Below are 24378 nucleotides of genomic sequence, written 5' to 3'. Positions count from 1 at the left end.
GGTTATATGTTTTATGTGTGTTTAGTGGATGCTCGCTCCTCTAGTGTGGGGTTAGTCTCAGTTAAAAACGACGTACACAAAGTAGACAACAACAACACAACAGCTTCATGACAGAGAATGAGGTTTTCACAGTGTAATGGAGGATCAGCGTCACAGAGAGAGGAGGAAAAACATTCCCTTTACCTGCCTTCACATTCTGCTTTGGGTTTGGTACTCTGGACCTTAACAAGTTCTCCCCTGAAATCAAATAACCTGACGGTCGCCTCGTGTGTCTGTATTTCTGTCTGACCCCACCCCCACCCACAGGGAGAGAGAGAGAGAAGGCTGCTTAATCTGGCTTGTTGAGGAGGCTCCGTGACACTTTGATTCTGCCCACTAATCCGTTGATGGACTCAACTCTATTGATGTCTACTAAACCAGCTTTTCTCCTCCACAGCAAACAGAGAGCTAACTATCGGAGATACGGCTAGTTAGAGGGACGGGGCGAGGAGGAGGGAGGCCCAACAGGACGTTTGAGAGTCTCACGGCGGCCATAACTGCTCTGTTAGTCTTACCAGAGGGAGTAACTAAACCCTCAGACGACTTTATCAACACACCCGTCTGTGTGTGCGAGGTACGGCTGTTAAATAATGACGATTTAAACCACGTGGTTCACAATCAGTGACGTTTTTAGTTTAGCTGTGTTTTTGCTGAGGTGTCAGACATTGATTAGCTTAACTGTACATTTTTGGTGAAAATGAACAAAAACAGCGGCTAAATCTTTTGTTCCATTAACCGTGGAGACTCAGTGAAGGCAGACAGGATGTCTGTTGGCTACAAAGAAATTCTGTTGGACAATATAAAAACTCTTGGCTTACGTGATTATTTATCTTTGTCACACAGTTCAACTGTCTCATTGAAAAATGGCGGTTAAATTCACTGTGAGCAGGAGCACTAGGTAGAGAGGAAGTTTTGCATGTAAAGGCAGGTTCAGCCAAATGGATCGTGGGTAGTGAAGTACTGTTGGCTGAGACTGTGAATAAATGGCTGTTTTCTTGGAACAATATCAATGACTCGATAAATGGTCTTCTCCATGCCCAGATCTCCCGGTTTCTCCCTCAGCTACCTTGAATGGTTCTGCCATTATGGCTAATTATTAAATCTAAAAAGGAGCGTAGATGGTGAATGGTGGTGTGGCTGATTAGGGACAGTAGTAAGGAGGGCCCTCCCAGTCCTATCAATAACGTTCTAAGGCTCCGTCCATATGGAGATGAAAACAATATATTGCCGTTTCGTTTTGAAAAAGTTTTCTGTAAAGACGGAGTTGTTTCAGGAACCACTGAAACGACTGAAAGCGCTGTAGTGCATATGCCAAGCCTGTATGTGGCGCTGTAACACTGCCACAGAAATACACCAAAGGAGAAGAAGAAGATCACAGAAAACTGACACAAGCTTTCTTCCAGTTGTCCTTCTGGTTGTTCTCCGCGTTGGATTTAAGAACATATGGTTTATACGTTTGACGTTGGTGGTAAAGGAGCGTCAGATTTTTCTGTAAAAGCCATAACAAGCTCAGTAGCTTCTGCAGCACGAACACAACCCTGTAGTCCGCCATTAATGTTTTGCTCTGACCCGCGCAGGCGCATTAAGGGAGATTCGCTATGTGTGACGTAGTCGTTTCAAGAAAGATGTGGATAGCCGTCCACATGGAGACGAAACGGTAGTCGTTTCCGTTTCCGTGTGGATGAAATGCCGATCCAACATAAACTTTTGGGTATACGCCTGAATATTTTCTGTGTGGACGGGGCCTAAAGCAGTGATACTCAACATGTGGCTCTGAAGCCACATGTGGCTCTGTTCTGATGATTTGTGGCTCTTTTGTGTCTTAATTTTAAATAATATTCCCCCAGAATATCCCATTTTTTGCCATTTTCACCACTTTTTGCCAATTTAAGCCACCTTTTTCCATTAAGTACCCCACCTTTTACTACTTTTTTTGCCCATTTTAGCCACTTGTTTTTGCAAAGTTTCCCTAATTTTTGCCACTTTTGTCCCATTTTTTGCCCCTTTTTGCCCATTTAAGCTATATTTTGCCATCAAATACTACTTGTTTCTTCTTTTTTGCCTTTTTTGCCACTTTTATCCCCATTTTTGCACCTTTTCCTCCCAATTTCGCCCATTTAAGCTACCTTTTGCCATTAAATACCGTGTTTCCTATTTTTTGCCCAGTTTGCCACTCTTGACGGCTTTTTACCCATTTTAGTCACTCTGCTTACATTTTTACTATGTTTTTTTCACCTTTTGACCATTTTAATGCCACCTCTAGCTTGCTTGTTTTTTTTGTCACTTCTCACCCATTTTTGCTACTTTCTGACCATTTTCTCTTTATTTTTTATTGCTACTTTAAGCTGTTTTTGCCACTTTTCACCACTTAGAGTGCAGTTCTTGTAAAGATATTTTCCAATAATTTGGCTCTTTTGTTGAGCAGGGTTGAGTAAAACTGTTTTAAGGCATTATTTTAATTCTAGGGTAGATGAACCTCAGCTGGGGCTTAGTAAACATGCCAAATCTGCAGTAATGACATCATCTGTGTTTTTGAATGATGTGAGGAAGTTGTGTCAAAGATGATCCTCCTAAGTTAAAACCCCACACATCATGAACACGGCTGTTTGACTGAGTTTGAATGTTAAAACACAACAGAAAAGCGTAGTTTCTAACACTATTCTGGAGTGTCTGATGTGCTCCTCAGCTGGTTTTGAATGTGATATGTTCAGCTAAAACTCCCAATAAAGTGCAGCTCTTTGCACTTTAAGAAGGCCTTATTTCACCAGGACTAGCTGTTAGACTCAGTTCAATGTTAACAAAAGCTGCTGAAGCTTCAAAGCGTCCTCAGCTAAATTGTATGGTGGCAGCGGGAGCCACGATACTCCCCTCAAACATCTGTCGGGCAGTCTGAGATCAAAGCGTTGCAGGGAGCTGGACACTGAGCCTCACACTGCCCCTGAGTGGAGAGGAGGCTGGGAAGCCATAAATAATGGAGGAGGGAAAAGATCACCTCCTGATAGTCAGTGTCCAGCAGCTACAGGAAAGACGTGAGGCGCTGCAGGAAAAGAGCCGCCCCACGGATAAATAAACATCAAAAGACGTCAAATTTCATCTTTTTCATCAGAGTTCCTCATGTTAGGGCTCAGTATTAAGTCTTTAGTCTTTAACAAACCCTGAAAGATGTTTCACTGGGGCTGTAGCGAGCTCGCTCTCCGACAGGTCGTGTCGTGCAGCGGTTAATTGGATATTTATATTTTTGTACAAGTTCATGCAGAGTCAGCCTTCAACCGCAGCTGCCCTGGGAATCTGCACTCATCACCTGATTCCTTGTTATCGTTGAAAGGTTTTGCTGTTCGGCTGCTCGTGAACTTGACATTTTAATGAAATAAGAAGCCAGTAAATGAAAGGGATGCTTCTCTCTCTCTCCCTCTATGTGAAAATACTGCTGGTAATTCACTGGAGAACAAACGTTTATAAAACAACTGCACAACATTTTCTTTAAAGGGATTTCTGAATAACTGCTGCGTTGTTTTTCATCATGCAGGAAAAGTCAGCATGCCTATGTATATGTGATCCTGCGTATAAACTGGGTTTCTGTGTCTGAAACTTGATGTATATAAACATTTTAGTCCAGACTTAGCTAGCTTAGCTTAGCATGAAGACTGGAAGCAGGGGGAATAAATCAGAAAGTCTTAATTAGACATGCAACATCGCATTTTCTTTAATTCAACGGCTCTGTTTGGTTGTTTTCTTGAGATTCAAACTATTTCTCCTCATTATCTTAGGTCAGGGGTGTCCAAACTTAAATGAGAGCCACATACAGAAATATATAACGACGTTGGGGCCACTTTGATATCCACCAGACAAGGTGTATGACAGTGATTAAGTCAGAAACAGAATAAAGGAGGAGCTGGGGTAGAGGAGTGTTGCAAGAGTAACTTGCAAAGAAAGCAGCAGGCAAGCTAAACGCTCAATTTAATGGCTGGCAAGGCAAATTATAGACAATTATTTCCAGGTTTTTGGGGATGCCAGTCAGATTTCATGGGGTGTTGCTTAACCCTAGCTGCCACTGGCTCTGCCCCTGGACTGTTATTGGTGCTGCTATTTGCTGCCGAAACTCATCAGGGAGTGATATTGTTATTTTAATTGCCAGTATTTTTACCATACACAGTATTAAAGTACACACCAATGAATTCTTCCAGCTGAGATGTTTGTGTACAAAATTAGCCTGGTAGCACTGTCTTTTTCTGAACCTATCAAGTACAGCACAGTTAATAGTTAATTGGGCCGTGGGCCACATTTAGCTCCCAGGCCATAGTTTGGACACCCCTGTCTTAGGTAAATAATGCTTATTTTCCTGCAATAATAAATTTATATCAAATATTTTCCCAAGATCTTATAAAATCAACTCATGACGGGAAGCCCAGAGATGTTTTTCTCAGGATATTGAGGCAAATAAACAGAATTCTTCAGAAAACAACCAGTAAATGAGAAGTGTGACCCCCTATAGTTGGGACACACCCTCTGGTCCCCCTTCTGAAAGAGGGGAACCACCACCCTAGTCTGCCAGTCCAGGGCGCTGTCCCTGATGTCCACAGGATGTTGCAAAGGCGTGTCGACCAAGACAGCCCCACAACATCCAGAGCCTTGAGGAACTCAGGGAGGCTCTCGTCCATCCCCGGGGCCCTGCCACCGAGGAGCTTTTTGACCACCTCGGCGACCTCAGCCCCAGAGATAGGAGAGCTCACACCCGAGCCCCCAGACTCTGCTTCCTCATCAAAAGATGTACTGATGGGGTTGAGGAGGTCTTCGAAGTATTCCTTCCACCAACCCACAACGTCCCGAGTCGAGGTCAACAGCGCACCATTCCCACTATACAAGGTGTTGACAGTGCACTGCTTCCCTCTCCTGAGACACTGGATGGTGGACCAGAATCTCTTTGAAGCCGTACAGAAGTCGTTCTCCATGGCCTCTCCGAACTCCTCCCACATCCCAGTTTTTGCCTTAGCAACCCCTGAGCCGCAAACCGCTTGGTCTGCTGGTACCTGTCAGCTGCCTCTGGAGTCCCACAGGCCAATAAGGTCCAATAAGACTCCTTCTTCAGCTCGATTCTCCATTCTAATTTCCATTAACCAAATGTGAATATTGACCCAGGATAATCCTTAACAATAATGTAAAAGTATCAGTGATGTTATCACTAAGGGCTCTCACTGTTAGGCAGTACTGTTAACGGTATCATCACTAACCACGTCTCTGCATGAGTAAACTGTTAACCCCTGCTTGCAGTCTTAATGCTAAGCTATGCTAACCATGACCTTTCTCCAGCTCTTCAGTTAAAACACAGATCAGATGTTTTAAATATATATCAATCCTTTTATCAAACTCTTGGACAGAAAATACAGACTTGTTTTAAACATGTAAACTGTGTATTTACCGTGCGTTTGTGCGGTATCTTGTGCAGAACTGTGTGATTTTGGCACATTCGTGTGAACGTTGTGTTTAGCTGGGCAGAAATGTGACCTTCTGTTTCAGTAACGTATGTCGGTGTCGTAACAGCCATTCAGACCATTGTCGACGCACAACTCTCTCTCTAATTGGTCGGTTGCGGCTGACATCACGTTCCGAACGATGGCCACTGCTGCCTCCCGTAAATCCCTCTTCCTCATCTCCTCCTCCTCTTCCTCTCTCTCCCCCTGCTCATATAATTCCTCCTCCTCTCCGTTTTGTGGAGACTCTGCCCCCCCTCTCTGCCCCTCCTCCTCCTCCTCCTCGTCCTCCTCCCTGCTAACAGCTAAAGCTAGCTCAGCTTGTGTGCTTGTACTGCTATCGTTTGTTAGTGCTGGTGCTTGCTCTGGCGCTCGTCTGCAGTTAGTATCTCCTTCTTTGTTGCTGCTGCTGTTTTGTGGCTCATCAGAGTCCCGGTCGACGTGCTCTAACTCACCGCTGTTCACAGCCGCCGTGGCGTTGATGATCTTAGCGTTGGCCTCATCTTTTGCTCCTCCTGCCTCCTTGGTCTTCTTCACGGGGCTGCCCCCCGTCGTCTTCTCCTCATCCTGGTGATTGTGTGTGGCGTGCTCCTCCCCCGTGCCGTTGGAGCAGCCGTTCTCGCCGTTGGTCACTGGAGCTTCGGCTGGCGTTTTCTCCGCCTCCTTCGCCGCCTCTCCTCCGCTCGCTGCCTCCTCGGTTGTCTTCTCAGCTGCATCTTTGTCGTTGCTCTCCTTGTTGGCAGTGTCTCCTTCAGCTCCGGCCTCCTCTGCTGCTTCTATTCCCTCTGCTGCCTCCGTGGCCTCCTCTTCCTCCTTGGCGCCCTCACCCATGTCCACGCTGGTGGACTTGCCCTTTCGCAGGATGAAGTTCTTCAGGGAGACTGCACGGCCGAAATGTGAGCGCTTGGCCTTGGCTGACTTGGCATCTTTGCCCTCCTCGGCTGCTCCCTCTTCACCTTGAGGGAAGAGGACAGATCAGGGTTAGAGATTTCTTATTAATCGTGATGATTTTGTGAAAAGGCTCTGAATTTTAAAGCCATGCCACTTCTTCCTTTTAGAGCAGTGGCTCAAAAAGGATTTACATAAATGAATTCATAACGGGGTTGTGGTTTTCACATCCAAAAGGATTTAGGTAACTTGTTTAAAGAATGCACTGAGACAGGGTTTTTTTGGGCCATCGAGGCCTAAAAAGACACTCTAAGTGTGCCAACAGAGTCTGCTATTATTACACTGGCTTATCATGTTGGCTTGGACATAATTGATCATTTTGCTCCCAGAGAACTTTTCACGAATAGCTCATTATTTAATCCAGTAGGTACCTGATTTTCTTAAGCACAACTAGCCAGCTTAACGGTTAACTACCCCCCCCAGCTCACTGACATTTGGCTTATATGGAGTCATTATTTTTACAAATCTTAAGATTGCATTCATTTCAGAGTTTTGAGAGCCTTAGTCTCAAATTTATATTCAAATTTCCCATTAAAACCTGCCTGTGTGCTCTAAACTGCCTCTGTGTTGCCTGCGAACAATAAGTGCTCTCTTGCTCAAACCATTCTCCTCTCAGAGAGTGCTAAACTTTCTCTGCATGCTTTAAACTTTATCTGCATGCTCCAAACTTTCCCTGCATGCTCTAAACTTTCCCTGTATGCTCTAAGGTTCCTCTGCACACTCCAAACTTTCTCTGCATGCTCTAAACTTTATCTGCATGCTCTCAACTTTATCTGCATGCTCCAAACTTTCCCTGCATGCTCCCAACTTTCTCTGCCTGCTCTAAACTTTCTCTGCATGCTCCAAACTTCCCCTGCATGCTCAACTTCCTCTGCACACTCTAAACTTTCCCTGCACACTCTAAACTTCCCCTGGCGCTAAAAAACTTTCCCTGCATGCTCTAAGCTTTCCCTGTATGCTCTAAGCTTCATCTGCATGCTCTTAACTTTGTCTGCATGCTCCAAACTTTCTCTGCATACTCTAAACTCTCCCTGCATGCTCTGAACTTTCCCTGCATGGCTTGAACTCTCTCTGCACACTCTAAACTCTCTCTGCATGCTCTAAACTTTCCCTGCATGCTCTCAACTTTCTCTGCACACTCTCAACTTTCTCTGCATGGTTTGAACTTTCTCTGCACGCTCTGAACTTTTCCTGCATGCTCTAAACTTCCTTTGCACACTCTAAACTTTCTCTACATGCTCGAAACTTTCCCTGCATGCTCTAAACTTCCTTTGCACACTCTAAACTTTCTCTACATGCTCGAAACTTTCCCTGCATGCTCTCAACTTTCTCTGCACACTCTCAAATTTCCCTGCATGCTCTGAACTTTCCCTGCATGGCTTGAACTCTCTCTGCACACTCTAAACTCTCTCTGCATGCTCTAAACTTTCCCTGCATGCTCTCAACTTTCTCTGCACACTCTCAACTTTCTCTGCATGGTTTGAACTTTCTCTGCACGCTCTGAACTTTTCCTGCATGCTCTAAACTTCCTTTGCACACTCTAAACTTTCTCTACATGCTCGAAACTTTCCCTGCATGCTCTAAACTTCCTTTGCACACTCTAAACTTTCTCTACATGCTCGAAACTTTCCCTGCATGCTCTCAACTTTCTCTGCACACTCTCAAATTTCCCTACATGTTCTAAACTTTCTCTGCAAGGTTTGAAATTTCTCTGCATGCTCTAAACTTTCTCTGCATGGTTTGAACTTCCGCTGCACTCTCTAAACTTTCTCTGCATGCTCTAAACTTCCTCTTCACACTCTAAACCTTCTCTGCATGGTTTCAATTTTCTCTGCATGCTCTCAACCTTCCCTGCATGCTCCAAACTTCCTCTGCATGTTCTAAACTTTCTCTACATGCTCTAAACTTCCCCAGCATGCTCTGAACTTTCCCTGCATGCTCTACACTTTATTTTCATGCTCTAAACTTTTCCTGCAAGCTCTAAACTTTCTCTGCATGCTTTAAACTTTCTCTTTATGGTTTGAACTTTCTCTGCCAGCTTAAACTTTATTTTCATTCTCTAAACTTTCCCTGCATGCTCCAGACTTTCTCTGTGGGGGCAAGAGGACATAGCTAAAGTTTTGTACGTGCACAGAGAAAGTTTTGTTTGTATTTATCACCGAAGCAAGCAGGTCAAAAGAATATTTGTGCATGTGCAGAGGGGAAAAATCAGTGTAGTAAATTTGAGAGAGCAACTAAAGATTTGAGAGAAAACGAACAATTCTTGCACCAACAGAAAATGTTATAACATGCTTTTCAGTTTTGCAACAATAATGACTCCACAGTCTTAGTTGGTTAACTAAACCATTGATATGGTTGTAATTTTGGCCCAAATCACTGGTTAGATTCCTTGCCTGTAAACTCTAACATAGACCCCCACCACAGGTGGGGCTGTAGCCTGCTTATCAGACCTCTGGCTCTACTGCCCTGCTGTAAACAAGCAGAGTGAGTAATGGAATAAAGTGTTCTGTAGGAGCCATGCATCTGGCAGTATATGTGCTTATAATATAGTTGTATGTAGGCTGTGTCAAGTTAAGCTGGCATCGAGACAGAGGCAATACATAACCAACATAGACTGGACAGCCAGAGTGACAACTGCCTTTTGGTTACAGTCAGGCTCCTCAGTCCAAGAGCCTGTTTTCTAGAAATGATGTTTGGTCTCACATAAAATCCTGTGGTTTTTCAGCTCAAAACTTCTCCCCACGGTGTTCTGTGTTACCTCTGTGACCTGCTAGCATAATGATGGCTTATTCCACAGGATGAGAGCTGATGATTATACTGTGCTGAAATACAGTCAGGAGTTTGTGCATTGCGTGCATGCATATTTTGAAACTGCCTGTATGCCTTGCATGTTCTTCCTCCTGTTAGGGTCGATCTGCTCTATGTGGATTGACACCTTTGACTGAAAATAGATCCTGGCACGTATCTTCAGCACACTGGTCTGGCTCTACTGGGATGTGCTGTAGCAGGTGTGCAGATTGCACAGATGGACTAGAAAAGGAGTGATTTGCTCTGCAGTGAGCTTCCTGTGCAGATCGCTGCACAGATGGAGTATGTGCAATTTGGGGGTAGGAGACAAAGACGTGGGGACACACCTTATTATGCAGAAGATAACTATTTAATTGACAAGTTAAACAAACATTCACCCCCTTTACAGTGTGTCCATCAAAACATGAACTATTCAGGTCAAAATCATCTTTTCAACCAGGTAGTAAATATATTCATTTATGCTTTTAAAATCATCATTTTAACGTGCCATCCTGCTGTTTCTAGTGTGCAGTTTTTACAAGGAACTAAAGGCAAAATTATCTATTATAAATGTTATTGGGCTCCACTTTTTAGAAAAAACTGTCTGGATTAAGGTAGTTTTCTTCCCTTAGTCGCCCTGGTTAGGCTTGTTTTAAGGCATCTCTATAAACTTTGATGTGGTTTATTTCTTTTTGTTTTTTTAGGGGGCAAAACACCCCTTGGTAAAGTTTCCGGAATAAATCACAGTATGACTTAAAATCATAACTCAGTGATCTGCTGACAGTCTTACATTTCTTGCATAACCCATCACACCAAGCCATCCGATGGAATTCATCTCACCCTGACTCAACAGGATCACCAATGAGCTCTCTGTTTTATATCTTAAAGGTTATAGTCCATCATTTTTGTAGTTAAAAGTCTGACCAGTAAGTGAAGACAGTAAGAGAAGTAGCAGTAGCTGTAGAGATCAAGTATTGACTTTCCTCACCAGTGTAATTAGATTTAAAAGAATCAATATCACAACTCCAGGTAGAAAGCGCTCTAGAAGGCACCATTTATAGTGCAACAACTTTGTGTTTTTATCTACTTTACAGCGACTTTGGTGCACACTCTGCATCTCCATTGTTTTCCTGTCAGTGCTTTCCTCACATTCTTTTAACAGAAGAAGAGATGTGGTAATTACCGGAGGAAGTCTCAGCTTTCTGTCTTCAAAACGTGAGTATCCTCCATTGAAAAGGAAATACAAAGAGCTCTGGGTTGTGTATTCTTGAAGCGTTTTTTTTTTTTCTTTCAGGCAGCCACAGGCAGAGAGTAAGTTAAATTTAGTCTTGGCTGTTGACTGAAGCTGCAGTGTGATTTGAATTTCACATCAGATGTTGAATATTTTATTTGGGAGAATGTTCAATTACATTACCTCCCCCAGAGTTAGCAAGCCACCAACTCCTGTCTGCGCTCCCTGGACAAGGACAGACACGGGACGGGTGTGAACATGCTGTCAGCTTCTGAGTCTGAATATTTAAAGAGGTACATGTTGAACTCTGCTGAACTTTTATACCCTTCTATGCTTGCAAACTCCTTTCTGCAGAATATCTTGTTGTAAATGCAATTGTTAATTTCCAGTAGAAGTCAAGTGTTGGTGTTGATCAGGCCTGGCTAATAGGGTAATAGTTCATGCAGGACACACAAGTCATACACCTACATGTGTTTAGTTGATGTCCAGCTGATCCCAATGATCGCCTCCCAGCTCCCACAGCCAATCACAGCTTTTCCTCTCAACACAGCAGTGTATTTAAATATGACATAATTCTAACTAATCCCTGCTTGCATTAATGCTCATGCATCACCCTGCTCCTGGCAAAGCTTCACCTCCTCCACCCCAGCCTCCTCCTTTATAGCATAAACCTTGTTGCATCTTCATTCAGATTCATGCTACTATGGATTAAATGCTTTTGAACTAATTTTAGTGTTTTCAGTATGTATTGTCATAAATGTATCTGTCCATATGAGGGTTTCTAGCCACGCGCTCTCTGGGTTAGTCAAGCATGCTGCTGACTGACCCAGGGGAGCATCTTTAGAGCCGAACTTTCTCTGCCAAGTAAAACTGTAGATCCATTAGGCAATCCATTCTGTGCCTAAGCAGATTCAACCCCCTAAGTCCAGTTTGTTTGACTAGCATGACTGATCCATGGTGCACCTTTTGGTCCTGGCACGGATGGAAGATGTGGGTTTGCATTTTGGCCATTTGTAGACCAAGTGACTGCACTTAAGTATGCTCATCCATACTCTGCATTAACAACATGTCTTCAGTACCTCTTCAGCTTTTCTCCCTCGTGTTGTCATGATCCTGCTTTTAAAGGACGCACTGACATTCAATTTAGCAAACCATTCTCGTAGGGTCCTGGTTAGAATGAAATGATAACTCAAAAGTCACGTTAGGGTGTTGCGATGTGTTGTTTGTGAACAAGCTGGCTCTTTTTCAGTTTCCTTTTTCTACATTTTGGTTGCTGCTTTAAAGACATTTAAAAGATTATATGGTATCAGATAAAGAGTTGTCTAGGAGCCAGAAGGCCGGCTCTCATTACTGAGCTGAAAGAAAAATCCAGATCTCTTAAAAGGGCTGCATCACTCTGATCGAGGCTGGGCAGACATAAATAAAGCTATGCTTTTATATTTACTAGCTGAATACTTCAGCCTATGATGGGGTGGACTTTAATGTACCCCAGTACATGCTGCATCTACACCAAACCAGTCTGAATGAAGGCAACCAAGACAAGGGCTCAACGGGTTTTTTGATAGAATTTGTGGTATTAAGGAATGCCAAATTTTACATTTACACTCTTTCATTGAAAGAGTATAGACATGATTGATGGCTAGGCCTTTTTTATCAAAGATAATTTACTCTTAACCTATAGGCATGTGCAAAAGTTTCAGGCATGTAGGACTCAAAGGCTTCATCATGTGGCTGGATGTGCCACAACCCGGGGCTGGGGAGGGGGGCGCATTTTGACACACATGTATGTCACTTGGAAGCCAATGTCAAGCTCGATTGGATCCCTTTGTTTGGGTCGTTTCACCCCCGGTGATACGTGTATAAATTGCCGGTGCTTTTCGGGGCCTTGGGACATGCTCAGCATACCTGCCCAGACAGTACCATAGGCCATGTGCCTACTCACCACATCCTCCCCTTTCTCTGCTATATTCCCTTCTCCTTGGTTATATGCAAAGTCTCAATTTTTGGTCCAAACATATGTGTAAGCATATGTGTGTGCAATGTGCACCAAAAATGTCTGCTGCTCAATATTTGAGTTAAAATGATAACTGAAATGGATCTTTGACACACACATCGCCTTAAGCAGACATTGCACCTCATCTGTCTGAAAACTGCACGAGGAAGTATTGTGATTACAACAGAAGTCTGATTAATTACACAAGACCACCTCAGCATGCAGCCTCAACTGTTGGGTTTCTAACTGTTTCCTCCACTCAAAGCCTTAAGGATTGCCACTTGGTATTCATATAGGTCGTTTCCACCGAGCAGTCCGGCTCAGTTTGGTGCGGTATGGCACACTTTTTTTTGGCGTTTCCATAGAGAAAGGGTCCCAAAAAAACCAACCCGTACCGTCCCACTTTTCGGCACCCTTCCGTAGGGGTGCCAATCTTACCTAAATGTACCCAAAAGGTGAAGCTACACACACCAATAGGGGCTGCACTGACGTCACGTCAGCGTGCGACTCAGCTGCTCACCTCCGGGCTTCAAAGACAGAAGTCTGCTGTGAGAAGTGGGCGAAAACGGGAGAAAAATGGACCAATATCTGCCTAAATGGGAAATATTTGGACTCGACGGAGATCCAAACTGTTTCATAGTCTATGGATATTGGTATCTGGCCACAAATCAAGTTTCCTGACATTTATCTGGATGATTTTAAGAACACAAAGCAGAACCCAAAGGCTCACATCAGCCTGATCCATCCACGATGGATGAGAAACTAAATTAATGCTGAAGTTTTTTGAATACGAAGCCTTAGAATAGTTCATTCTCATCTGTAACTAGTTATTAATCTACATCTTATGTTAGGTAACCTGTGAAAACATCGCTCTGTGGTTGTTGAACGGGCTCGTAAAACTTCAGGCTACAGACTATTTTAAAATGAGATCAGCGCACCCCGAATTTCTGACTTAATCTAGCTTGATTTTAACACCAGCTGTACTTTTACTTTATTTTCAATGTGGCAAATTCTCACAGTACAGCTCTAAACTTTCATATTTTGTCGTATGAACTGTTCTAGACTAGATATATTCACATATTAATGAGCGTTACGACTCAAACCGTCTCTGTACACGTATTCCATCAGCTGAGGATCTTTACTGACAGCAGTTAACGTCATTAAAATGTAGTTATTTTTTAAAAAAGCACATTCCGCTGAAATAAAGCTGTTTACTGCTTATTCCTGACTGATTTCTGTCACTCATCCTTTCTATAACTCTGCAGCTGGAACAGCTGACTTGCGCTGTCTGTGACTTTACATGCATGCTTTCACAGCCCCGCCCACCCAGGTGAGAGCACGGGTGTCTGTGGAAACGCAAACTATTTTGGGGTTTAGCGTACCAAACCATACCAAACTGAACTGAATCAAACCGGACCCCCTGATGGAAACATGGCTATATTCCCAAGACTGATGTACGTAAATCCCTGTTGATGCATTGTGTAAATGGGGTTTAAATAAGCCTGGAGCAATGTGAGTAGAGGCCTGTGGAGAACTTAGGAGGGGTGCTTGACCACAGTATAGAACAACAGGCCCTTTTCTGAGTGCACCCTTAAAGACATTTTAAAGCATATTTGTTTTTAAACCTTGTCTTTCCTCTCTTCAGACATTTTTAGGTTTGAATTCTTCAGCCTGCAACCATGGCACTGACATCTTGAAACCTGATCAAACTGCATCACTTCACAGGAAAGGCTGATTTAGAGATACACCGCTCTTTGATGAGCAGAAACAGTCATACTTGGCTCTCCTCAAAGCTGCCAGACTACACTGGTAAAAACAGTGATTCAGCTCTGCTAAACACAAGAGTTGCCGGTCTATCACGGCTCCGCTTGGTGAATATCTTCACAAATATCGTGCTGGATCGAGGCTCTGCCTTTTAAACACCAGAACCACACAAAAATCCAAACAGACACACCGATCGGGGCCGAATTACACCAGCAGCTGATCTGTGGTGAAGTCGCTGTTTCAGTCTGGTGGCTTGGGGAAAAAGCAACTGAAACATTTGTTTGTGGTTAAAAAATCAACATCCCCTTTCAAAATAAAAGTCTGTCTTTGAAGGGATTTTTCGGTAATGTTGTCAGACCCTTCGACTGATAGTCACACCTTAATTCTGCCTAATTGGCATGTATCAGTTTTTTATGGTTTGCCACATTACTGATAAAATTATTATAGCTTTTATATATTTTTTAGGTTTCCTAAAAGGTAAGGCTGCTGGTAGGGGTGTAATAATCCATCAATATTTATCCATACATTGATTGGTTGATGAATTATCCAATCAGATCTATAGAAGGCCAAAACAATCTATTTTACTGTAAAGATGTGGGACTTTGGTTTTCACCAATCATGAAGAAAACAGTAAAAATGTCTTAGAATATTCTAGGGTTTAAAGTATTTTCAAAGAGCACCCTTTAAAGGGTTAAATGTTTGCAGCTTATCATGATCAGGCTCATTTAACTGCCATCTTACCCGACCCGGCGGCAGCTGCAGCGGCGTCATCCTCTGCACCCGGGGCACACTCCGTGTTGGCGCGTTTGGACTTGGGGATGACGCGCTTCTTGAAGGATGTCCAGATCTCGTTGGCGTGTTGTGTCACTGTCCCGCCTCCTGCCTTCTCCTCCTCTCCTCCTTCAGCCTTCTCCTCCCCTCCCTCTGCTTTCCCCTCCTCTTCTCCCCCATCAGGCTTGGCCTCCTCTCCCTCCTCCACTCCTCCCGCCGCTCCCTCCTCCGGCTTGTCAGCAGAGTCTTTGTCGGAGCCCTTGGCCTTGCCGCTGATGCCGACCATAGACGGGTCCCTCTTCAGGCCCTGGAATGTCCAGGAGCGTTTCAGCTTCCACCTTTTCTGCCCCGACTCCTTGGAGTCCAGCGTGGAGGAGTCTCCGCCTCCTTCTCCATCTGCTCCCTCCTCCTTGCCCTCCTCTCCTCCGCCGCTCTTCTTATGAGCTTTTTGGGCCATGAGCTTCTTGAAGGAGTGCCAGCGCTTCATGTGCTTGGTGGTTGCCGAGGAGGACGAAGCTTTCTGTTCTCCCTCCGCGCCTCCTTCTGCGCCTCCTGCTGCTCCTCCCTCCTCTATGGTGGAGTCAGCAGTGGTGTTAAGTGCTTCAGCATCCTCCAGCCGGTCCAGGGACTTGGACCGAACCTTCACAGGTTTCTGGGTCTCACCGGCAGCGCCGTCCTTCTTCTCAGTGCTGCGATGGGAGAAAATCCTTGCCACGGGCTTCCTGATCAGGTCTCGCACCGTGGACTTGGCCTCTGCTGATTTGCTCTTCTCTGCTTTCTTCTCCTCCTCTTTCTCTCCATTTTCTGGAGCTTTCTCTATAGCTGCCTCTCCTTCTGCACCTCCTTCTGCTCCTCCTTCGGCTGCTGCAGCCTCCTCTCCTTTCTCTCCCTCTTTCTCTCCTGCTTCGGCTGCGTTTTCTTCTCCTCCGCCAGCCGCTGTGCTCTGCTCCTTCTTCTTCCTTCCTGCCATCACCTTCCCCAGGCCGCTCTTGTTGAGGAAGGAGTCCAAAAAGGAGGTCTTGGGCTCTGCGGAGGCATTTTCTGCGCTCTGAGGAGCTGCTGCGTCCCCGCTCTCTGCTGCTTCGGCCTCCTCAGCTCCTGCAGCTGTGTCATTATTCACAGTCTCTTTGTTATCCACAACCTCGCTGTTGACAGCTGTGCCATCTTTATCGACAACCTCACTGTTGACAGTCTCTGAGTTTGCGTTGGCGTTTTTAGTCGGCTGCTCTGCCTCCGCCGGCTTGCTTTCAGGGGTTTTTCCGTCTTCTTGGACTACCGGCGCCGCATTGGCCTCCGTTGCCGCCATTTCACAAAAGGAAAACAAACAACAACAACAAAAAAAGTGGGTTCCTTCCTTCCTTCCCTGGCCTTCTGCCCTCCTCTTCCTCGCTCTCTCTCAGGTGTGTCGTTCCTCCCGCTGTGGTGGTGCTCTCAGGTCATGGAGAGCAGGGTGGAGAACAGTGGCGAGGAGGAAAGATAATCAGCATCCTACTAGTCCTCCGAACTCCTGGAAAGAGAGGGAAAGAGAGAGAGAGAAGCAGATGGTTAATAGTCTGATTCAGTGCCATAGACACTCAATTAGTCTGGTCTAGACTGTGCACTGAATGGGAATGAATTCGATCAAAATCTCAGCAGGAAATGCAATGCAATTATGATGTTTCCTGATCAGTCACACATCCTAAATTTACACCATGTGTTCATCAACGTGGGACCAGCACTTTCCTTTTTTCCTTTGTCACTGATAATGGAGGCCGCAGGATTCAGACAGGAGCAATAGAGGAGCTCCTAAAAAACATCATCAGTATTCTGGGGGTTGTTTGGTTGTGACAGACACACAAAAGTTATCATTAAACTCAGATGCTTGAATCAGACCTGCTCCCACAGGTGTATAAAATCATCACCTGGCCATGCAATCTCCATTTACAGATGTGTGTGATCCTAAATGTGTCATTCTGAAGAGCTCAGTGACTTCAAGTATGGTGCTGTGATGATGCCACTTTTGCAATAAGACGGTAAAATTTCCTTCCTGCTGGATATTCCAGGCAAACTGTAATTGCAATTTTTAGAAAGTGGAAGAGTTTAGGAACAACAGCAGCTCAGCTAGAAGTGGGGTTAACGACTGCTAAGGCTCATGGTGCTGCATAAAAGTCTGCTGAATCCATCTCTGAAGAGATCTGAACTTCCACTGGCATTAATGCAAACACTAAAACTGAGCTTCATGAATGGGGAGCAGCTGCATGCAAGCTTCACATCACCAAGTCCAGTGCCAAGCGACATGGACTATGGTGGAACTGTGAAGTTTGGTGGAGGAGGGATAATGTATGAGGCTGTTATTCAGGGTCTGGGCTAGACCCCTTATCCCCTGACATTCTGGACAATGCTATGCTTCCAACAGTTTGGGGAAGGTCCTTTTCTATTCTGACATGCAGACATGGTTTGGTGAGTTTGGTGTGGAAGGGCCTGACAGAGCCCTGACCTCAGCACCATCGAGATCCTTTGGGTAGGGATGAGTATCAAAAACCTAACCGACATGGTACAACATACGATACCTGCCGCGCTGAATTACAACACAGATATCAATACTTAATTTCAATACCCTGCCACCCCAGTGAAAGGCAAGAGATTTGGACACCATTTAGGCACCAGCACTTTATAGGCAGTATTGATTTAGCACTGGTATCAGAAAAAAACCCTACCAATACCCAACCCTACCCTTGGGATGAACTGGAATAAAGATTGTGAGCCAGGCCTCCTGGTCCAGCATCAGAGCCTGACCTCATAGATGCTCTACAGAATGAATGGACACACATTCACACAGAAACACTCCAGAATGTTGTAGAAAGCCTTCTAGTAGAGTGGAGGCTGTTAGAGCTGCAAAAGCAGGGCTTGACATTTACACTCACCAACTAGCCAAATGCAGGTGGATTTAGGCTGTGGATGGACTTCAACGAGCCACTTTGGCCATTGGAATTTATTAGTGCCACAACCTCAGCATTCTCTGGTCGAGATTTGTCTGAGTGAGAATTAGATATGTTTATGAAATCAGCTGCATTTCTGATTTTTTATATTAAGTTAGTAATTGCTTTAATAGCCATTTAAACCTAATGTCCATTAAAGAGAGAAATGGAGCATGTGTTTCATCTCATGCCAGATGTACCCAATTTGGCAAATAGTACATAGTTTCCCAACAACAAATCTGTGGCTAGTGGAAATGCTTAGTGGCTAGTAACTTTTCCAAAACAAGTAGCCGCAGTGGCCAGTGAGCAAAAAAAGTTAATGTCAAGCCCTGTGCTGAAGGGTTGAATGGTCGGCATCAACAACAACATGGTAGACATTTCCATGACCCCAGCAATCAGAAACTTTGCTTTGATGCTCTAGAATTGTTGGTGTTGTTGTATTTAGTCCACGCTCAGGTAGCTCGTGGTTGGTCTAACTTGGATACTAATGCACAATCATCAAATCCACTATGAAGAAAGTTGAAGGGAACTTTACTTTGAGAGGTGAGACAGGCCTGATAGCCTGGTTCATGATTTAATGCTAATGTATGAGTTTTTTCTTATTGTTGGATCTAATTGGGGAAATTACTCCAAAAACCAGAGCCACTGAAGAAGCTCAAACAAAGGCAAACTTGATGACATGACTCTTATATCATCGCAGTCAGACCCTCTGATGCCAGAAGAAGACATTATAGAACTGTTTTTACAAGCTGATTAAAACTGCAGAATGGCCCTTTAAACAAGTGAGGGCTACAAGGTCTCCTTTAGATTTTTGTTGACTTCTCCTTTAAATGCAGCGCGGCTGGTTGTAACACCTTTGCAGAAGTCAATGAATGAATCAGCAGATCAATGAATCTGTGAGTCACACGCTGATGTGGAGTAACCGACTTTCAGCTGTGAGAGTCCAGACGTTTAGTGAACACAGTCACACGCTCTCAGCGGAGAGAGTGAAAGAGTGAGTCAGACTGAAGGAGGCAGAGAGACGCCGACAGGGAGGCACTCAGGTGGAGAAACAATCTCACCGGGAGACGGAGGGCCGAGCGGGGGAGGGAGGGGAGTACAGTGAGACAGACAGAGAGAGAGAGGTGTAAACACATACATCACATGCTCCAGATAATCTCACTCTGTTGTTGCCACAACCGACTGACTGGGTGACCAACTGGAAGGCTTACTGGTTGAGTGGCTGCCATCTTGGCTCGCTGGCTGTACTCTGTGCCTTACTGCCTGGGAGATGGCGAGGCTGAATGGCTTACTGACTGACTGGACGGCTTACTGCCATTAGCTCTTGACTGCTGACGAGATGGCTGTCTGGCGAGTTAATTTACTGACTGATACACTAACAGATGGACTGGCTGGCTGGTTGGTTTGCTCATTGATTGTTTAAACAGCAATAGCACGGCATGAAAAAACGCAACTGTTCAATCGATGGGATGACACAACTGTGATGGTACGGCGAGGTTACTGACCCAGAGACGCTGGGGAAAAGACAGACATGGGCCATCATCAGAAAAATGTAACTGAGACCAAACATTGTCTGGCAACTACAAGCTACTGCATATTTCTGGTTATTTTATGAATATTTACACTTTTGTCCCGATCCAAACCATCCAGACTCTCCTAAGCCAGGATCAAAACTTCAAGACAAGGCGAACTGAAACCTGCAACTTCCTGTAGTGACCCGCTCTGCAATGCTCTAAACACCAGTCCCTTTATGCCATCATTTACAAAAAGGAATGTACTGCACATTTACTGTTTATTCCTGCATGTCTATCCTGTTAACCTTTAAGAAATCCATAGGGACATTTTGCACCATTCAGTTTTTTTTATTTTCAATTTTTTTTGTCTGTGTTGAATGGATATAGCTTAAATTTGCTAGAGTATATTCATTTTTAAAAACTTTGAGAACTGCTGTCTCGGGTCATTAAATTAGCCTGAAATGTCTACACTACACAAAAAAACCGACACATTTGGCCCTAAGGACCAAAAATGTCCCATTGAAAACCACTGAAAATTACATTTCTTGATCCCACATCTGTCTAAATGTTAACTAATGCATTCCTTCATGTTAAGATTTCATTTCTGACTACTAGCTTTAAATTTTGGATTTTTGTATTTGTCCACCAGATGGCGCTACTTTTCCCAGTTTGTGCAGCAAAATTTCTTTTTTCTTCAAGGGTGCCTTGCTACTGACTTGATTAGTGTGTGTGACTGCTGATGTTGGACAGTGGCGTGTGCATTTTAATTGAGTTTTTGTGATTTTTTTCTATTAAAAACAGTGGAGTTGTGTAAACATACTGGCCTTTAAAAGGTTAAAATCCACAAAATATAATTAATATTTGATATGTATATTTCAGGGTAAAATAGTTTTAAAAGACTGACTTGTTTAAAGATGAAAAATAAACATTAATACATTATATTTTTATAGCTGATTTTAGGAAATTGGCAATTTTTATTATTAGGGACACATTTTTTAGGATATTCAAGGAACTCTTAAGGGTTAACCTTTGTCTTCACCATTGTAGTGTGGCAGGAACATTTCCCAACACATATAAAGGCAAAAGTGCTTTGCTAGGTTTGAGGCATTATCACTAAAATATTTGCAGAGTAGACTGTTTCATATCTCGACAGCATGGATTTTTCACATTCATCTGGGAAGGCAAAAAAAAAAAAAAAAAAAAAAAAAATTCTTGGAAGCTGATTGGACAAATGTTCTGCCTTCCACTTTCAGAACCAATCAGAGCAACAAGACAAAATGAGGTTGTACGCATGTGCTTCTCCTGAGCTAACAGGCTACCACTGCCTCAGGTTGTTGATGGTGGAGCATCTCGTGAACAAAACTGATGGCAAGGCAACAGAGATGTGCAAAAACGTCTTCTCTGCCAAGACAAGCTTTTGTCCAGTTCCGTTCAAACTGCCACTTTCCTGCAGCTACATCCGAGCTAACAGCTACCCCTGCAGCAGCCACTGGAAACACTAACAGATCCCTCCAGTAACGATCGCAAACCCATTTCCAGTTCTGACAAAACTGTCGCTATGGCTAAATCCAGGCTAGTCACCCCACCAGCAGCCGTTATATCCACCCACTCACACAACAAATACCTACCGCCTCATTCTCCTTAAACGATGCTGATTGGTCTGAGAGGTTTTTTTGTTCAGCACAAACCGACTGAATGTCAAATCAATCTGCTATGCAAGGTTATCTCTAAAACTCAGTTCAGACCAAAGCTTCTCCACGCCATGCAAACATGTCAGACCGTCTCTGGCGATGGCCACAGCTGCCTGATCTGAGCTGTCACAGTTTGAATCAGACCATCTGATGGTGTCTATAGTTCAGCTTTTCAAGTTGTAGACAGCTGGTAGCAGGGAAATGAAAATCTTATTTTGAAACGCTACAAATGCCAACAAATGTTTGTCCACAGTAGAATATTCATGCTGGGAAATTTTGAAATGATAAGTGTCTCCTCCATCAGCTGAGCATGTAAGCAGGAAGTACAGTGCTATACTTGCTGATGCATGAGAATTCAAGCCTGCAGGAGCTGAATTTGTGGAGAATTAATCATTCTCAGCAGATAGCTTGGTTACAACCACTCACAGCTAGCACAGCATTTTTGTGTTCGTATGTGCAGTTTTGACTGCCACCCAACAAAGGTGATGACAATGATTTATTGATGAATCACTCTCTAGTACCCAGATATGATTGAAATGTTAAGGATTATCTTAACAACAAATGCAAACAAAGTAAAATATGCATGCAGTTTCAACTTATCTCATCACGAGTCTTTGTATAAACTCGGATTAACACTCCGCCGTTGTTTAAAATTATTGTTGAGAGGAAAAGTTACATCAATAATGCCATTTCTGATCTGTGCACCTGTGCTTGTGTGCAAACATGAGCAACTGTGCTGTGTCAAAGACCACCTCTACCCAAGGTGCATGAGCCAAAGAAGTGTCCCATACTCGAGCACGGAATGGCGCACTCACTCTGGTTAAACAAACTGGACTTTGGTGATCAAGCATGCTCAGGCATGGTAAGGATTGCCCAGTGCAGTGCTACCCAAATTGTGAGCTCCAGAGTTCCTGTAGGTGGGGCAAGGGAGGGCGGTTATTGGACTTTTCTAGTCACCTAGAACACTTGCCAAAGGCTCTCTGTCCCACCTTTTTGGACATAACATAATGATAACTGGAATGAGATATTCAGCTGGTTTTCTGGAATGCATGGTTGTGTGTCCAAACCTGACCCAGAGATGGCATCATGTCTGCATTAGAGCGCTATCTAACCTGACACGTCAGATGGATGTGTTTCACACATCCATCTGGAAAAGCTTCAATAGGAAACGTTTGAGAAAAGGCAGAGGCTTTGAAAAAAACTCAGACTATGATTGGATTAACGTTCTGTCTGTCAGATCTCTACGGGCCAATCAGAGCAACAAAACACGTGACATAGCTGCTATTGAGCTGCGCGTGTGCAGCTACTGAGGAATAACGCGAAACATGCCGACTGTAGACATGTTAGTACATGACTTTTGTCATTTTTGAACAGAAAACAACTCACTGCTGTTCTTTGTTCTTCTTTTAATGAAGAAATGTCATCAAGTTCTGATAAAACTGGCGCTTTAGCAGCATCTACGCTAAGCTATTCCGCCAATCGCACCGGCCTCTTGCTGCTGCTTGTTTATGTCACGACTCCGCCAGGCCTGAAAGTACTGCCCCTCATTGCTGATTGGTCCTGTCACTTTCTAATCGGGCCCAAACGGTTCAGATGGGAGCTTTGCAAGATGGATTCGCCAGTGAGAAACAAGGAAACGGGCGTATCCATCTGCTCTGCAAGGTTAAGCGATATCATGAATGGAACGGTAAAGCAAAGAGAGTCTGCATCACTAGGAATCGGACACTGCACCTCAGTTTAAGACCTGGCTGACTGACCTCAGCTGTGTTCGTATGGTATGATGGAAAGCTGAACAGCTTTTGTTCAAATTTTGTTTCTGTTGCAAAGACTCCAGAATGAAAGCCTAATGCATGAGGGGTAAGAAATAGTGGGTTTAATGGATTTCAATAGGGCTGTTTTTGACACAAATTTGCATGCATGCAAAAATTTACAGAGCTTGTTATTGACCTGACACAAGTATGAATTTGCAATTAAAACAGATTGTGTGTTGTTGGCTTTAACACGGAAAAATGACCATAAAAGCTGCTAGAAGGCTGTCTTTAAGAGGTAAAAACACCTTTAAAAATCAGAGAGGTAGTCTGACGTGATCTTCAGATGTACTAGTCTGTCCTGTAAACATGACCTCATGAACCTGGCCCATGGCCTCCGCCTGCCCCCACCGCCGCATCATCTCTCGTTTACTATTCTGAGCTTCAAATTGCTGTTAGCTTGTGAGCTCTGCACTTCATTTATTCTGCTGACAGCCTAGGGACAGAAATGAACACCTCCACCCTGCACACAAAAGCAGTTACACACTGTTACTATCAGCCAATATTAGATTCAAGAGTGTTACTCAGCAGGTGAAAACGATGAACACCAATAAGTCTCTGGGAGACTGATGCAAAAACAAGCCCAATCACCGTCCTACACATCAGCCACCTACATGTGTCAGGGCCTCTGTTTCTGCTGGAGCGCAGTATTTTGCCTTTCGGGGGTCAGTGGACCTCATCCGTGAGCGATTTATCTTGGGTCCATGATGAGTGCACGCTCCGTCAGAGCTGCTCATTGCTGAACAGGTCTCACTCAGTTTATGTCTGCAGTTACAACAGTCCATGAAAGCTTTCATTAATTCAGCGATACGTTTGTTCAGGATGTTTGGAGAGCCGCATTAGCAGCTGAATCGGATCATGGAGCTCTTTATCTAGTATTCTGGGAATCAATAATTCAGCCTTGGTGGCTGCATTTGTGATATTCTTTACTTGCAGCTGTAGTCCTGTCTGCTCTGCTCTCTGTTCCATTTGTTTCTTTCTGTGCTTCTGCAGGATACAGGCTAATTGTATAATACTCTTAATCACCTTAAACTTTCTGCAAGTCTTGAAAATGTCATTCTTACTGCACCATTATTCCAGTTAAAACACCAACTGTGTCTGAAGTGGAGAAAGTGCAATGCAAGCTGGAGTTTTACACTTCACTTCTTTCCATGAATATGAATGCAGAGTCTTAACACGTCCAAGCTGACCCTTTAGAAGTCTGTAGAAAGTCTCTCCAAAGCCCCATGGGGACTCCATGAATCGTGAATATGAATGGCACAAGTATTTCCTAGGATAACGCCTGCTGAGGCACAATTTTACTCCAACCGAAGAGTTTTTAGACCGTCAAACAACATGTGAAACACTTCTCCACACAGGATGAACGGTCCTGTCCACCAGTTCTCCTCCTTTCCAAGATTAGGGCTC

The 24378-nt window shown here is 44.1% G+C and overlaps 1 protein-coding gene across 1 annotated transcript in view; it reads right to left on the bottom strand.

The window, feature by feature from the left end:
- Positions 1 to 24378, bottom strand: part of si:ch211-137a8.4 (golgin subfamily A member 6-like protein 2) — an 89315-nt gene that overhangs the window by 3583 nt on the left and 61354 nt on the right. Inside the window, exons 2-3 of the mRNA XM_041796252.1 lie at positions 14972 to 16508; positions 5963 to 6463 (exon numbers count right to left, since the gene is read on the bottom strand). Coding sequence (XP_041652186.1) covers positions 5963 to 6463; positions 14972 to 16307 — 1837 coding nt within the window. The 5' untranslated portion in view covers positions 16308 to 16508. The remainder of the gene's footprint in view (positions 1 to 5962; positions 6464 to 14971; positions 16509 to 24378) is intronic.

Source organism: Cheilinus undulatus, linkage group 2, assembly GCF_018320785.1.
Source record: "Cheilinus undulatus linkage group 2, ASM1832078v1, whole genome shotgun sequence".
Lineage (NCBI taxonomy): Eukaryota > Metazoa > Chordata > Actinopteri > Labriformes > Labridae > Cheilinus > Cheilinus undulatus.
This window is presented reverse-complemented; position numbering and strand designations above follow the sequence as displayed.